The 16,488-nt window shown below is 38.7% G+C and overlaps 1 protein-coding gene across 1 annotated transcript; it reads left to right on the forward strand.

Moving 5' to 3' along the window:
• Positions 1 to 2,683: 2,683 nt before the first annotated feature.
• Positions 2,684 to 3,601, forward strand: LOC306656949 (small ribosomal subunit protein uS2-like). Its single transcript, XM_079132576.1, has one exon. The coding sequence runs from the start codon at positions 2,699 to 2,701 to the stop codon at positions 3,584 to 3,586; it is 888 nt and encodes a 295-aa protein (XP_078988702.1). The 5' UTR covers positions 2,684 to 2,698; the 3' UTR covers positions 3,587 to 3,601.
• Positions 3,602 to 16,488: the final 12,887 nt, after the last annotated feature.

Here is a 16,488-nt window from a genome sequence, read left to right on the forward strand (position 1 = left end):
GGTTTTGAACACTGTGAAGAGTTTGGCCTTAAAGGAGTAATGCTATGATTTGGATGGGATTTGTCCCCCAAATGTTCATGTACTGAAGTCTTGGTCTCCAGTGTGTTGGAGTTGAGATTGGTGAACCTTTAAAAGGAGGGCCCTGGTAGAAGGTAGTTTTGTCACTGGGGGCATGACCTTTGGAAGGGTTAATGTAGTTCTCTTCCAATCCTGGTTAGTTCCCACAAGAGAGGCATTGTTATTAAAAGAGCAAAATTGGCCCCTTCCTGGCATCTGATTTCCTGTCTCATCAGGTGATCTCTCCCTCTTGCATGTGCTTCTACCATTGATGCCCTTCATCATGTTGTAATGTGGCCAAGGGGACCATCATTAGAGGCTGCCCTAGGAGGCTACAAGTCTTTGACTTTTCGCTTCCAAAAGAGTGCTTAAGAAACCTCTTTCATTTATAAAGTATCCAACCTTGGTTATTTTGTTATAGCAATAGAAAACAGACTAATTACAAGTAACAACGAGGATTTGAGGTTGGAAAAAGTCTTTGTGCTTGTTTCTGAATTAAAGTAAAATTAAGTCCAGATTAGTTAAATATTGATACTAGATAAATATTGAGGTGATTTAAAAATAGAAAGCCCTTGGCTGGGGTTGTAGCCCAGTGGTAGATTGCTTGTCTAACATGCGTGAGGCACTGGGTTCGATCCTTAGCGCCACACAAAAATAAATAAATAAATAAAATAAGGTGTTTATTGTGTCCATCTGCAACTAAAAAAAAAAAAAAAAAAAAAAGGCCTTGAGTGTTGTGTTTGATAACTTGTCTAAAAACTAAAATTAAGCAAGTGGGCCCATTGTCCAATTATTCTGTATAAATCAGCATCTATTGTGTTCTAATATTTGTTCATCTGAGAGCTTAGGATTTAGGGGAGGAATGTGGTCTAAATAATGGGAAAGAATTTTTCCACTCCTTTTTGTGTATTTAGAATTGGCCACTATACTAGTTTCCATTTCTTTTTCCGACTTTGCATTTTAAATTGCTTGGATCATGATCATGGATTTGAAAAAAAAGATTTTGGCCTCTTCTGAATCTCCCCCCCGCCCCCCCCCCGCCAAAAAAAAAAAAAAAGTTTTCAAGGAAACTGCTTTGTAATGTGACTTGAGCACTTACTTTTAGCTAAGAGCTTAAAGTATGGGTGTGATTTATAGACATATTATTCTAAATGCTTCCCCCACCCCCATGGGCGGCGGGGTGGGGAACCAAAACACCCTTCAGCTTAAAATTTGCCTTTGACTTGCTTGGTTTTTCTGCTGTCTTACCAGAGGTGCTATGGTCTTATTATGTCTTCCCAAAATTCATGTCGAGACTTATATTTCAATGCCATAGTATTAAGATATTAAGAGGTGGGGCCTTTAAAAGGGGATTTGGTCACCAGGGCTACTCCCTGTGAATGGAATTAAGGCTGTCAAGAAAGAGGCTTCACACAGAAGTTGGCCCTTTTTGCAGGATGTAGCAACAGGGCTCCAACTTGAAATGAAGAAAGCAACTCTCACAGTCACTGAACCTACTAGTGCTTTATTCTTGGACTTCCCAGTCTCCAGAACAATGAGAAAGTTCTATTGTTTAGAAATTACCCAGTCTCAGGTACTTTGTTACAGTAACATAAACAGACTCAGAGTTATACATGGGAGAAAAAAATCAAGAAATCTGGTTATTGGCTGAGTATGGTGGTATGTGCCTGTAATCCCCGTTACTTGGGAAGCTGAGGCAGAAGATCACTTGTGCCCAGGAGTTTAAGATGAGATTAGTAACATAGTGAGATTCAGTCTCAAAAATTAAATTAAGTTAAATTAAATTAAAATTAAAGAAAAATCTAGCTACTGAATTTGATTATTTTTGAAAGTATAGTGTACATACACACATATGATTTATTTCACCTAGACACATTTTTTGGAACTGATTTTTTTAAAAATTATTTTTTTAGTTGGAGATGGACACAATACCTTTATTTTATGTATTTTTGTGTGGTGCTGAGGATTGAACCCAGTGCCTCATGCATGCTAGGCAAACACTCTACCACTGAGCCACAATTGCAGTCCCTGGAACTGATTTTGAATAAAAGTTTTGAAATACAGTAAAAAGTACAGAATAGGAGTTCAGAGCAGCCTCCAGTTGACCTGAGTCTAGCTCTGTGACCTCAGGCACAGTTTTCATCTGATCTTTGTAAACTTCAGCTGTCTCATTTATGAAATGAGAATACTTATGTCATCTGGTTGTGTGAGATTAAAATGATAATGTATCATTATTTCTAAGCATATGTTCTTAAGGTGAAATTGCACTTACTTTATAAAAACTAACCCTCAATTATTTATCTTACACTCCATTTGTTCCTGTATTCTTAGCACATAGAAGCAAATTCATTACCACATGACTAGCCTTGGTAATGACCACTCCTTTTTTATGCATGCTATTTCCATCTTTGCATTTTGTCTTAAATCCATAGGATAGGGGTCGTTCTATGTCTGTTCCTTACTGGTTCCTGAGTTCTAAGTACAAGTAGGGCTATAGTTTGAATCTGAAATGTCCCCCAAAGGCTGTTGGGAGGTGGTGGACCCTTTAAAAGGTGGGGCCTAGCCTTTCCGCGCTACTCAGGGAGGGGTCCATATGGCGTTGTTCTTGATTCCCATCGTAACTTAAAGGGAAACTGTCACAATGTCCAGAGCCCTTGATGTCCTGCAAATGAAGGAAGAGGTTGTCCTCAAATTCCTTGCAGCAGGAACCCACTTAGGTGGCACCAACCTTGATTTCCAGATGGAACAGTATATCTACAAAAGGAAAAGTGATGGCATATACATCATAAACCTGAAGAGAACCTGGGAGAAGCTTCTGCTGGCAGCTCGTGCCATTGTTGCCATCGAAAACCCTGCCAATGTCAGTGTCATATCCTCTAGGAATACTGGCCAGCGGGCTGTGCTGAAGTTTGCTGCTGCCACTGGAGCCACTCCTATTGCTGGCCGCTTCACTCCTGGAACCTTCACTAACCAGATCCAGGCAGCCTTCCGGGAGCCACGTCTTCTGGTGGTTACTGATCCCAGGGCTGACCACCAGCCTCTTACAGAAGCATCTTATGTCAATCTGCCTACCATTGCTCTGTGTAACACAGACTCTCCTCTGCGCTATGTGGACATTGCCATTCCATGCAACAATAAGGGAGCTCATTCTGTGGGTCTGATATGGTGGATGCTGGCCCGAGAAGTTCTGCGCATGCGTGGCACCATTTCCCGTGAACACCCATGGGAGGTCATGCCTGATCTCTACTTTTACAGAGATCCTGAAGAGATTGAAAAGGAAGAGCAGGCTGCCGCTGAAAAAGCTGTGACCAAGGAGGAATTTCAGGGTGAATGGACTGCTCTAGCTCCCGAGTTCACTGCTACTCAACCTGAGGTTGCAGACTGGTCTGAAGGTGTGCAGGTGCCCTCTGTGCCTATCCAGCAGTTCCCTACTGAAGACTGGAGTGCCCAGCCGGCCACTGAAGATTGGTCTGCAGCTCCCACTGCTCAGGCTACTGAGTGGGTAGGAACAACCACGGAGTGGTCTTAGGCTGTTCTACAGAAACTTATTAAGCAAAATGGAAATAAGGTTACGGAAAATAAATACCAGTTTCTTAAAAAAAATAAATAAATAAAAATAAAGATAAAAGGTGGGGCCTAGAATAAGGAAGTTAGGTCACAGGGGGTGTGCCCTTGAAGAATATATTGAGACCCCAGTCCCTTCCTCTTTGTTTTTCCCTTTCCAGTCACATGAGATGGGTACCTTTTCTCTACCAGGTGCTCCCTGCCATGATGCTCTGTTTGACTAGAGGTGTGAAAGCAATAGGTCAACAAATCATGGACTGAAACCTCTGAGTTTGTGAGCCAAAACAAATCTTTCCTTATTTATTTATTTACTTGTTGATTTATAGGTTCTGGGAATGAATTAGGGCCTTGTACATACTGGGCAAATGCTCCGTCACTCAGCTACATTTCCAGCCCACTCTTCTCCTTTTAAGTTGATTATCTCAGGTACTTTATCACAGTGATGAAAGCTAACACAAGCAGACTTATTATTTTTACCCACATATTATTTTTGAGTTATAGTTGCAGTAGACTTGAATCCTCTTGAGGATTATTGCATCATCTACACAACCACCCAAGAGATTGGTTAATATAAAATTTAATAACTTGTTGGCTTCTTCAGATGTAGGCCAAAAACACTGTTCCAGTCAGCATCAACCCACAAAGGATGAGCAAAACTTGACAAACAGTGCTCTTAAAATATATGCATATTTTCGTCCAATTCATTCAGTCACTCCACAAATAACTGTTGAGTGTCTACTGCAGGTCAGGTTCTGTCCTAAACTCTGAGCAGGAGAGGCAAAATCTATGCCTTGAAAATCATAGCTTCCTTACTTGGGTTTAATTATTTGAACCAATTTATAAAAAGTCAAGATGTTTGTTTTCACTTCTTCAATTTAAACAAAAACCACATGTGCCCGAGGATATCAGCACAACCCATCTGTCCTTCCAGTGTAGGACTCACCTGTGTTTCTAGGATGAACTCTGATATTTTGGAGTCTAAAAATAGAACATCTCACTGGCAGCTAGGATGGGAAGAAAGACTCTCTGAGCCTTCCTTTTCCATTTTCATACTGTGTCTTAGTTGAAGACTTGCCTTTAGCTATTTAGTAAAACATTTGTGTCCAGAAAGCCTTTTTCCATATGGTCCTTTCCTTTTTCACTTGCTTTCTCTCACCGACCTCATTGACCTCATTGACCTCACCAGCCAAAGTCTCCACGAAGGCATCCTTGTGGCCCATCCACCCAGTTTGGTAAAATACCCAATTCTGGCTTCTCATGTATTTTATTTTTAACCTCTATTATTGAAGTTAGTGCAATATAATAGCCTCATCAGTCTTTTCACTGACACTGTATACCCCTTAAACTTACACACTAATTATTTCATATTTGTGATGACTATATTAAAAGAAAGGAAAGAAAAAAAGGGGGAGTATGTGGTGAAGGGACAAGAATTCTCCACAGGATCCATTTTTTTGGAGTCAGATGCACTTGGTCGAAACCTAGCACCACCAAATTTTTAAATTTTTTTCAACTATTCTTTTTTTTTCTATTAGTCTTTTTACACTACAAATACACACAACATTGGAATTCATTGTTACATTATTTGAACATGCACACAATATAACAATATAATTTGGTGAATTTCATCGCAATTCCCCTCTCTCTTCCCTCCTCTCTCCCCCTGGTTGCCTCCCTCCACTCTGCTGGTCTCCTTCTGTTTTCATGAGATTTCCCCAAAAACATCTTTTGGTTGTTGTTCTTTTTCATGTTTCCCCTCTAGCTTCCCCAGATGAGAGAAAACATATAATCCTTGATTTGCTGAATTTGGCTTATTTTACTCAGCGTGATGTTCTCCAGTTCCATTAACCAGCAAATGACACATTTTAATTTTTCTTTATAACTGAATAAACTCCGTTGCATATATACACCATGTTTTCTTTATCTGTTCATCTGTTGATGGACCCCTAGGTTGGTTCCATAATTTGGCTATTGTAAATTATGCTGCTATAAACATGGGTATGCATGTATCAATCACTATAGCATGCAGATTTTAATTCTTGGGATAAATACTGAGGAGTGGTGCAGCTGGGTCATATGATGTTTTCGTTTCTAGTCTTTTGAGGAACCTCCATCCTGATTTCTGTAGTGCCTGTACTAATTTACAATCCCACCAACAGTGTAAAAGTGTTTCCTTTTCCTCACACCCTCTCCAGCTTTCACTGTTACTTGTTCTTTGGATGGCTGCCATTCTGACTGGAGTGAGATGAAACCTCAGAGCAATTTTCCTTCTCATTTTCCTAATTTCTAAAGATGTTAAATATTTCTCATTTATTTGTTGGCTATTTGTATTCTTCTATTGTCTGTTTATTTGCCCATTTTATTGATTGGGTTATTTGATTTTTTTGGTGATAAGTTTGAGTTCTTTATATATTCTTGATATTAATATTAATCCTCTGTCACAAGCGTAGCTAGCAAAGACATCCAGTCTGTAAGTCCTCTTTTCACATTCTTAATTGTTTTATATGCTGTACAAAAGCTTTTTAATTTGATGTTATCTCATTTATTAATTCTTGGTATTATTTGCTGAGTTTTAGGAGTCCAATTGAGAAAGTTGTTCCTGTAACTGTGTTGGAGAGTTGACTGTACATTATTTCATAACAGTTACAAAGGTTCAGGTCCAATTTCCAGGTTGTTGATTCATTTTATTTGCCTTTTGTACAGGGTGAGAGATAAGGATCTAGTTGTATTCTTCTACATATGGATAACCATTTTTCCTAGCACCATTTATTAAAAAAGGCTGCCTTTTTTCCAATGTATGCTTTTGGCACCTTCATCAAGGATCAGATATATCTGTGTGGTTTGTCTGTGTCTTCTGCTCATTTCTGCTGGTCTATGTGTTTGCTCTTGTGTCAGCACCGTGTAGTTTTTGTTACTATAACTCTGCAGTATCATTTGAAGTCAGGTATTCTGAAACTTCCAGCATTGCTTTTTGGGCTTAGAATTTGCTTTGGCTATTCTAGATCTTTTATTCTTCCAAATGAATTTTAGGACTGTTTTGTTCTGTGAAATAGATCATTGGTATTTTGATGGGGATTGTACTGAATCTGTAGATTTTTTTTTTTTGATATGCCATTTTAACACTATTAATTCTGCCTATTCATGAATATGGAAGGTCTTTTCATCTTCTAGTGTCTTCTCCAATTTCTTTCCTCAAAGTTCTATAATTTTAATTGTAGAGGTCTTTTACCTCCTTGGTTAGATTTATTTCTTGGGTTTTGGGGCTTTTTTTTTTTTTTTTTTTTTTTTGAGGATATTGTGAATGGAATTGTTTCCCTGATTTATTTTTCAGCAAATTCATTATTGATGTATAGGAAAGCTATTGATTTTTGTATGTTGATTTTGTATTCAGTAGCTCTACCAATTAGTAGCTGTGAGATTGAGCAACTTAATTGGTCCTTTTTTTCCTGGCACTAAGCAAAGGCTCAATAAACATTTGCTTTTTCATGACAGAGTAATAATAATTAATATTAAGGGTATAATTAATAATGATAGTTAATATACATGGCATTTATTCTGCACCAAGCACTGTTTGAGCTCTTTCTGTATTACTTTCCTTAATTTTAATATCATCCTGTGAGGTGTGTAGTATATTATATCCCTTGTATAGATGAAAATGAACAAACTGTGGCCCTGAAAGTGTTACTGCACAAGTTACTCAGGAGGCTCCAAAGTCCATTCACCTAACTCTACTGTTTGTTGCTTATTTCAAGGGAGAATGAGAGAAGGGAGATAATGATGAACACAAAAAATTCCCTTCTTTCATTAAGAAAATCATTTTTCACAACTGTTGTATTTATTTATTTAGTTTTTACTGAGGATTACCTCACCATTATCTTATCTCAAAGTCTGATCTTCAATCTACATTCTTCCTGTTGTAGACCCCATGTTTGGTGTCCCCCCCAAAATTCATGTTGAAATCCAATCTAGAAGATGATGGTATTAGTTGGGGTTGTTGGGAAGTGATGAGGTTGTGAGGGTAGAGTCCTCATGTGTAGGATTAATGCCCTTAAAAGAAGAGGCAAGAGTTAGCTTGCTATTTTCATGCCTTGTGAGGACACTAGAAATTGGTAGTCTGCAAACAGGACAAGAACTCTCGCCAGGCACTGGATTTGCTGGCTCCTTTGTCTTGGATTTCTCCACCTCCAGAACTAGGAGAAACAAATCGATCCTGGACTTCTCATCCTCCAGAAGTAGAAAAAAATAAATGTTTGTTGTATTAGCCTCTCAGTCTATGGATTTTGCTGCAGAAGCATATGCTAAGACAAAAATTAGCATCAAGAAGTGGGGGGATGCTATGATAACTACCTAAAAATGTGGAAGCAGTGCATGCCTGTAATCCCAGCAATTCTGGAGGCTGAGGCAGGAGGATCCCAAGTTCTAGGACAGCCTGGACAACTTAGTGAAACCCTGCTCAAAATAAAAAATAAAAAGAGCTGGGGATGTGGCCCTGGGTTCAATCCTCAATCCCCGGTACAATTTGCCCTCCAATAAAAAGAATAAAAAAACGTGGAAGCAGTTTTGGAATTAGGTAATGGGTCAAGGCTTGAATAGATTGTCTCATAAACTGAGATAGTCATGAAGAAATTTTAAAGTCAATTCTGAGTTGTCATGGTGGCACATGCCTGTAAACCCAGTGAGGCAGGAGGATCACAAGTTCAAGGTCAATCTGGGCAATTTAGTGAGATGGTCTCAAAATAAAAAGAACTGCATATATCAATCAATGCGTAAGGACCTGGGTTCAATCTCCAGTACTGTGAAGAAGAAAGAAAGAAAGAAAAAGTCAGTTTTGATGAGGGCTCAGAAAGGAAAGAAGAAAGCTATAAAGAAAGATTCTGTCTTCTCAGAGAAATATGATCAAGTAGAGAATGTTGGTAGAAATATGAATTTTTATGGTTTGAATCTGGAATGTTCCCAAAATCTTTTCAGAGATGGGGAAGTGAATGGATCATGAGGGCTCTGACCTCATCAGTGTATTAATCCATTGATGGTTGAATGGACTATTGAGAACTGGGACCTAGATGGAGGATGTAGGTCACTGGGGGCATCCCCTGGAAGGGTTTATCTTCTCTTTGACTCCTCTCCCCACACTTCTCTCTCTCTCTCTCTCTCTCTCTCTCTCTCTCTCTCTCTCTCTCTCTCTGTTTTCTGACTGCATGAGCTGAGCAGCTTTCCTCTGCCATGACCTTCTGCCATGATGTTCTGCCTCACCTCAGTCCCAGAGCAATAGGGCCAGCTGGCCACGGACTCAAACTTCTGAAGCTGTGAGTCAAAATAAATCTTTTCTCCTTTAAGTTGTTTGTGTCAGGCATGAAAATGACTAATCCACAAATGGTAAAGGCCATTCTGATCAGGTCTCAGGTAGAATTGAGGAACATGTTATTAGGAATGAAGAAAAGACAATCCTTGTCATGAAATCACAGAGAACTTGTCTGAATTGTGTTTATGTTCTAGTGTTTTGTAGAAGATAAAACTTGTGAGTGGTGAAATTGGATATTTAGCTGAGAGGATTTCCAAGCGAAGTGTTGAAAAAGTGACTTGGGTCCTCCTAACTATTAATAGTATATGAGAAGGAAGAAATTACTTGAAGACAGAATTATTAAGCAAAAGGAACTAGCACTTAAAAGATAGAGAAAATTCTCAACCTATCCATATTGTAAAAATGAGAAAGTATGTTCTGAAGAGTTCACTTAGGGTGTGGCCAAGCAACCATTCAGTAAGGGGATCAACATAGGGATAAACCATTGATTTAATCATCTCCTGAGCAGAATACCAACCACTAGTTTGAGCTGAGAGGAAAAGAGAGGTAAGGAATAAAGCAAGATTGCGGACTGTGCGTATTTTATTTTTTATTTATTTTTTTGGTACCTGTGACTGAACTCAGGGATACTCAACCACTGAAACACATCCCCAACCCTTTTTAATGTTTTATTTAGAGACAATGTTGCTAAGTTGTGAGGCTGACTTTGAGCTCACCTGCCAGGCTGCTAGGATTACAGGTATGCACCACATCTCCTGGTCTGTGTATAATTTATAGAATAGGACCACAGAGCTATTTGGAGTCAAAAGTACACTATCTATAGAATAAGAGAATAATGACTCTGAAGGCAATTTAGAGATTATCAGGGCTGCTTCCCCAGTGTCAAAGTGAGGGGCCGTTGCTTACTTTCAAAAGGCCAGATAATCTCAAAGCTGTGAGGGCTCAATCCCTGCTTGGTAAAACCCTCAGGACAGAACCTGTGCTTTGCAGAGCTACATGGTAGGGACTGCAACCCAGTGGGTCTGGAAAGAGGGACTGCCACCGCAGTGGGCCCCAAAGGCAGACTGCTACCCCGGTGCAGTATGGAGGGCAAAGCATGGAGCCCAGGAGGATTATTCTAGAGCTATAAGAATGCTTGGAGTTTGCCTTGCTAGGTTTTGGACTTGCTTAGGATCTTCTTCCCTATTTCTTCCCTTTTGGAAAGGGAAGTACTACCCTGTGCCCATCCCACGATTTTATTTAAATCACACAACTTATTTGTTTTTACAGATTCAGAGACAGTGAGGTGTTTTGCCTCAGGTTGAATTGTACCTTGAGTCTCACTGTATCTGATTTAGGTGATATTTAGATGAGTCTTTGGTACTGGAAATTAGTTAAGAATTTTGGGGCTCTTGGGCTGGAATGTCCGTTTTGCATATGAGAAGAACATGAGGGAGGGGCATCCATGGCAGAATGTTATGAATTGAATGTGTGAATTCTCCTCAAATTCATGTTGAAATCGAATCCCCAATGTGGGTCTTTGGGAAGTGATTACATCATGAGGATGGAATGCTTACAAATGAGATTAGTACCCTTACAAGAAGTAAGAGAGTAGCTTGCTCTCTTTTTGCTAAGTGAGGATATAAGAAATATGCAGTCCGTGGGCAAGGAAAACAGCCCTCAGAACCAGCGATGTGGCACCCAAGTCTCAGACTTCCAGCCTCCAGAACTGTGAAAATGACGTTCTGTTGTCTATAAGCCACCCAATCTAGGCTACTTTTGAAGCCAGAATTAAAGACAGGCAGTTAGTGCAGATAGATGATCAGGTCAGATTGAGAAAATGGAGACTGGTTTGTATCCGGGAAGTTGGAGACTGCCCTTGGAAGACTGCAATGTCAATGTCTCCAGAGCTCTTTGATTACCAAGATTACCTGCCTATACTACCCCTCCCAAAAGGTTGAAGACAGGGAGTTGTTAATGCCCCCTGGGTTGCTTCTTGCCTGGATCACTCTATCTGATCCCTTCCCCTGCCCACCTGCTTCTCCTTTTGACCATCCCGCTGGTATCTCCTGGGCCTAGTCAGGTAGGCAGGAAGGAGAGACGTAAGTGGGGAGAGAGCAGGAGAGCAAAGAAAGGAAAAGTCTATAAAAGGGGCAGGGCAGACTGGGGCTGTGGCTCAGTAGTAGAGCACTTGCCTGGCATGTGTGAGGCCCTGGGTTCAATTCTCAGCACCACATATAAATAAATGAATAAAGTAAAGGTCTATCAACATCTAAAAAAAATATTTAAAAGTGGGGGGCGGGGAGGGCGCTTCTTACTTCAGAATGCCAGCCATGGCCCCCTTCTGCCTGTGTTACTACCTTTAAACAAAACCTGCTTTATATACTTGCCTTGGTGTGCTTCTCTAATGTTCAAACCTCAACATTTGAGGAAGCAAAACTTGTCACCGATAACCAGTGGTATCACTTTATTGAAGTGGCCTGAATTGACTAAGACACCTTCCTTTCATCTAAAACTCTGTCCTATCTGTCCAACAGATCTTATATAAACACATTATTATTTATGATTTGAGGGTCTTGCAGAATGCAGCTCTTTGGACACTTTTTCTTTGGGGGGTTGGCAAATTTATTTAGACAGAAAAAGTTCATTTATAAAATTGATAAATTAAGACTATTAAAGGGTTGGGGATATAGCTCAGTTGGTAGAGTGCTTGCCTTGCAAGCATGAGGCCCTGGGTTCGATCCCCAGCACCACAAAAAAAAAAAAAAAAAAAGACTTTTGAAAATAACTTCCCATCAAGACACTATAAGAAACAACTTCAAGACACAATGGAAAAATATTTGCAGAATAACTGACAAGCAGCTTATATCCAAAATACAAGAATGCCTATAACTGAGTAACAAACACAGCCAACCGTATTTTTAAAATGTGTAACACTTAAATTCAAAGACATAGCAATAACCAATAAACACAAGAGAATGTTCATTGGTCAGAGGAATGAAGATTAAAATCACACTGAGATATCACTGCCCACACAGAACCACAAAAAAATACTTGTGGTAATGTTCACAGCGGCTTTACTCATATTGGCTGGAAACCAATAATATCCAGTAAAGGAGAAGAAACAAATCATGGATGTATTCATACAATGGAGGATTTATTACTCCACAGTTGAGTGGTTGGAACATCAATTTTTTGCTGAGTTTAAAGCATTATACAAAGTACCAAGAAAAATTCGAAAAGGCAACATTAGTCTATGATGTCGAAATTGGAAGTGGTTAATTAGGGGTGGAGTGGAAAAGGGATTAACATTGTTTAATTGCCTAGGAAAGGACTACAGGAGATCCTTTTGTCCGGAGAGGATATGAGCTAAAAGGCATATCCTTTGACCAAAATTATAGCCATGATTTTTATTTCAGTTTAAACAAATTTTATCTACCAAGGGCATGTACTGAGTAGATGGATATGACGGAGAATGTTGAGTTGTTAAAGTTGGCATATAATGGTTCATTGTTGTTCTGTTTACTATGTATGTTTAAAGACCCCACATTAACAAATTCAAGGCTAGCCAGGATTACCTAGTGAGACCATGTCTCAAAATAAGAAATAAAAAGGTCTAGAATGTAGCTTAGAGGTAAAATGTCCCTGATTCAAATCCTACTGCCAGTAAAAATAAATAAATAAATAAAAATAAAAATAAACCTCCACAAAAGATGTTATAAATCTCAACTTATTCTTTTGGCTCCTGAGTCTAAATATCCAACAGGGTACTAGACATCCATTGACAAGTCTCTTTAATAGTTTTCTTGCCTCCTAGAAGTCGCAGGCCTCTAGCCTTGACTTTGCGACAAGTTCAGCATATTCAAAGGTTTTCAGTATCCTCCAAGAAACAGATAAACATTTGTTGGTTTGAGTTCAGTTTCCACCCCATTCCCCCACAAACAGAATTGAACCCAGGAGCACTTTACCACTGAACTATATCCCCAGTCCTTTTACTTTTTGAGGCAGAGTCTCATTAGATTGCCAAGGTTGACTTTGAATTTATGATCCTCCTGCCTCAACCGCCCAAGTCATTGGGATTAAAAGTGTGTTCCGCAACACATGGTTCTGTTTTTTTTTTTTTTTTTTTTCCCTAATATTTGTATATTCTTTCAGCTTTTTCCTACATCCATTATATGTCAGCAGTGGAATTTTGGACAGTTTGTTTTTACATCTCCATTTTGGGGTATAAAAGATGTATTGCCTATTGCCTTAATAATGATTAGACAAAGGGAAGTTTAATGAGACAGGGTATTGTAAATTTACTGAGGGCAGCCTCCAACTTGTGATTCTCCTGCCTCAGCCTCCCAGACTCATTGTTGGCATTACACGTGTGTGCTACCACGCCTGATGAGTTGTTTTGAAATAATTGGACATCAATCAAAGATTCACACAGAGACCTGAGATGAAGTGAAGGCAGGGAGGGTGGGCACTGGGGAAGTAAAACAAACTGATGGAAATGTTTTAACAGTGATCAACGGAATATCTGCAGAACTTGCAACTCAATGTCAGAGACAGAAATATGAAGAAAGAATTCATCAACAGTCTTTGAAGGCAGGAAGGAATGGAATCCAAATGAGAAGCAGTGTCTTCCATTGCAACAGCAAGACAAAGGTGTATGAGAATGGCAAGTTTGAAGGGTGTGGAGTCAGGAGTTGAAGTAATTGCTGGCAGTTAATTTGTCTGGAAGAATATTATCACCTATGTGCTTATGATGGAAACACAGGAACCTCTTTTTAAAAACAATGACTGCTCATTGTTGAATGTAAAAATTCACTTACCTGGTTCAATAGGTACTGCACACAAATGTTGCTTTTCTAAGATTATCTATCAGACAGGGTCAAGCTATTTTCTATAGGCCGGCCCGGGACTTCTGGGTTCAAGCAAGCCTCCTGACTCAGCCTTTCTGATAGGTCTATCAGTGGACTCTACCAAACCTGGTTTTTTGTTTTGTTCTTGATGAAAAATTTGCTAAGTCTTTTCTAATTTAAGTTTATTCAGAGAAAGATCAGAATATATATATTTTCATAAAATTATTTTCAACTTATTATAGACAGGAAACTAGAAATGAAATTCTGTCAATTCAAGAAAATAAGAGAGGTTGAGGATACAGCTCAGTGGTAGAGTGTGTGCCTAGCATGTTAAGAGGCCCTGGGTTTGATCCCCAGTATCATCACAAAATAAACACAAAACAAAACATGACAAAATATACCTGCATGAAAAAATGATCAAGCTTAGAAATCTATTCTAGTTTAATAGAAACAACCATAAATGAAATCCCCTACACCACATGATTTAAAAGCATAAACTATAAAGGTCCATAGTATTTGGTTAAGTAGACATAAAACAATCAACAGAAAACTTTCCGAACATCACTAGACAATTAAGTAAGCAAACTTTTATTTAAGCTTAAATTGTGATACAGAAATACATTTCAACTGATTTAAGTCCAACACCAATGAAGAGAGAAATTGTGGCACCAAAGTGTTCCCTTTTGTATCACACTAGGATGGATTCAATTCAATCTATGGTTTTCATTTTTCTAGGCGTATGCCACACAAATTTGTGCAAGTTTTCAACATTGGACGTCTATGAGGGGAAAGGGAAAAGATTTTTTTTTAATAAAATAAAAATCATACCTCAAGCCAACAAATGTTACCAATCTACTGGGATACTGCTCCAAAATAAAATCTATCTTGAGTATAGGTCCTCACAACAGAGCAAGTCAAAACAATAGGTGCTGCGCTCATTGTAGAATCAAAGAGATCAAGTTGATTGAAAGCTTTCTCAATGAAACATTCAATCAACAGCATGCTTGAGATAGAAGTCAAAACACTGTCCAACAACTTGATTTCAAACTAAGTAGATTTTATGTTTAGGAACACTAAAAAACATGTTTTGTTTGTAATTACAGAAAGAATAAAACATAATTGCATCAAATCAGAAATTATCAAGAGAATATTGTGAGTTTAAGAAATACAAAATGTAGTCAATTTTGCTGTTCTCTCAGCTGCTTAAATACCACAGTATTTGCAAATACAGCTAAAAGATCACAACTCTTAAAAACCTATATTACTAGTCATTTCCCACTGAATATTTTTAGAATTTTTTTTTAATCTATCCACACATTCTACCACATGATACTATCTGAATAACCTGAACAGTTTTCATTCTGGCCGTCACTCGTTTGATCCTGTGACTGCCGTGGTGGAAGGAAGGTGACATAGGAACAGATAAAGTCAGAACACTCACGTGTCACTTAATCGCAGAACTTCTAAGTCTTAAGATGTAAAACCACTGATTCTGCTTTGAACCAAAGTTTACAATATACTATTAAAGGAAATTAGTGGCAATGGCTACTAAAAGTAAAAATTAAGGTGGATGATCCAGGGCTGAGGATATAGCTCAGTTGGTAGAGTGCTTGCCTTCGCAAGCACAAGGCCCTGGGTTCAAATTCCCAGTACCACAAAAAAAAAAAAAAAAAAAAAAAAGGTGGATGATCCAAGATGAGAGGACTTAATGAATCCAGGACTACCTATATGCTAAATCTCCCTACTTTTCTACTTAGTAATGAAAATCCTTCTATATCACTACTTAGCAAGTTAGTAAAGGCATGGTACTCCATTAGAAGCTAATCTCATTTATTACAGAGTACAGCATAGCATACAATGTACAGTTCAGTCAGTATATCCTAATCTCAATCTATAACTCTATGCCTCCTCCCTGCCATTCAACATTGGAGATGCTTAAAATTCTTTTGTGGGAGACATTTAATTTTGTCTTCCAAAAAAGCCCATGCCAAAAAAAGGAGGCCAAATTAATATGCCCTTAAAAGAAAATTAAGCCCAGAGCCTTTCCCCATTCATTTCCCCACCTGGGGCATAAGATTAGTATATAAACCCACAATGTAAGTGCATCACTTCATTTGTGGGGTTGGAGGGGAAGACACTATGTTGAGGGAAGAAATCAAAGGACTACAAGTGCAGAAACAATTATTAAAATAGTAACATAAACAATGTGTAATTGGAATCTTTTTCTTAAGGACTTGTGCTGTGAAAGAAAAATTTAATTGCTGTTGCAAAAAAACGTCTGGTAGAGACTGGTTTCAATAACATTAGTAGAGAATATGTTCTAGAAAGTGGAGGCAACTGGATGTAAATTCTGGTAGCCATTTAATAGAATAGTCCCTGATGGTTAGACTGAGCCCAACACTTACTGAGGACAAAAGCCTTGTCTGTGGGGAATTTTACCTGATATCTGCAGAAATATTACACTGTGCATAAACCAAATTGAATTGTTTTCACAAGTGTTGTAAAGTTTCATATAGTGAAAGTTTTTTCTACATGCACTTCAATTTCACAAGAGTGACATAGAACACCTAAACACAGAAGAGAGAATTCATGCAAGCTATCCAACTCCTTGATATAATGATCCATACACTTCAAAATGATTACCCTATCATTATACCTAGGACTTTCTGCAACTCCACGGTGGTGGTTATGGAAAGCGTGGCCCCAGTATCAACATCTAGAAAGCAGCCACCACCTTCT

This window comes from Sciurus vulgaris (genome assembly GCF_902686455.1).
Source record: "Sciurus vulgaris genome assembly, chromosome: 1".
Lineage (NCBI taxonomy): Eukaryota > Metazoa > Chordata > Mammalia > Rodentia > Sciuridae > Sciurus > Sciurus vulgaris.

Coding starts and splice junctions, on each gene's coding strand:
- LOC306656949 (XM_079132576.1), top strand. CDS start 2,699: ATGTCCAGAGCCCTTGATGTCCTGCAAATGAAGGAAGAGGTTGTCCTC.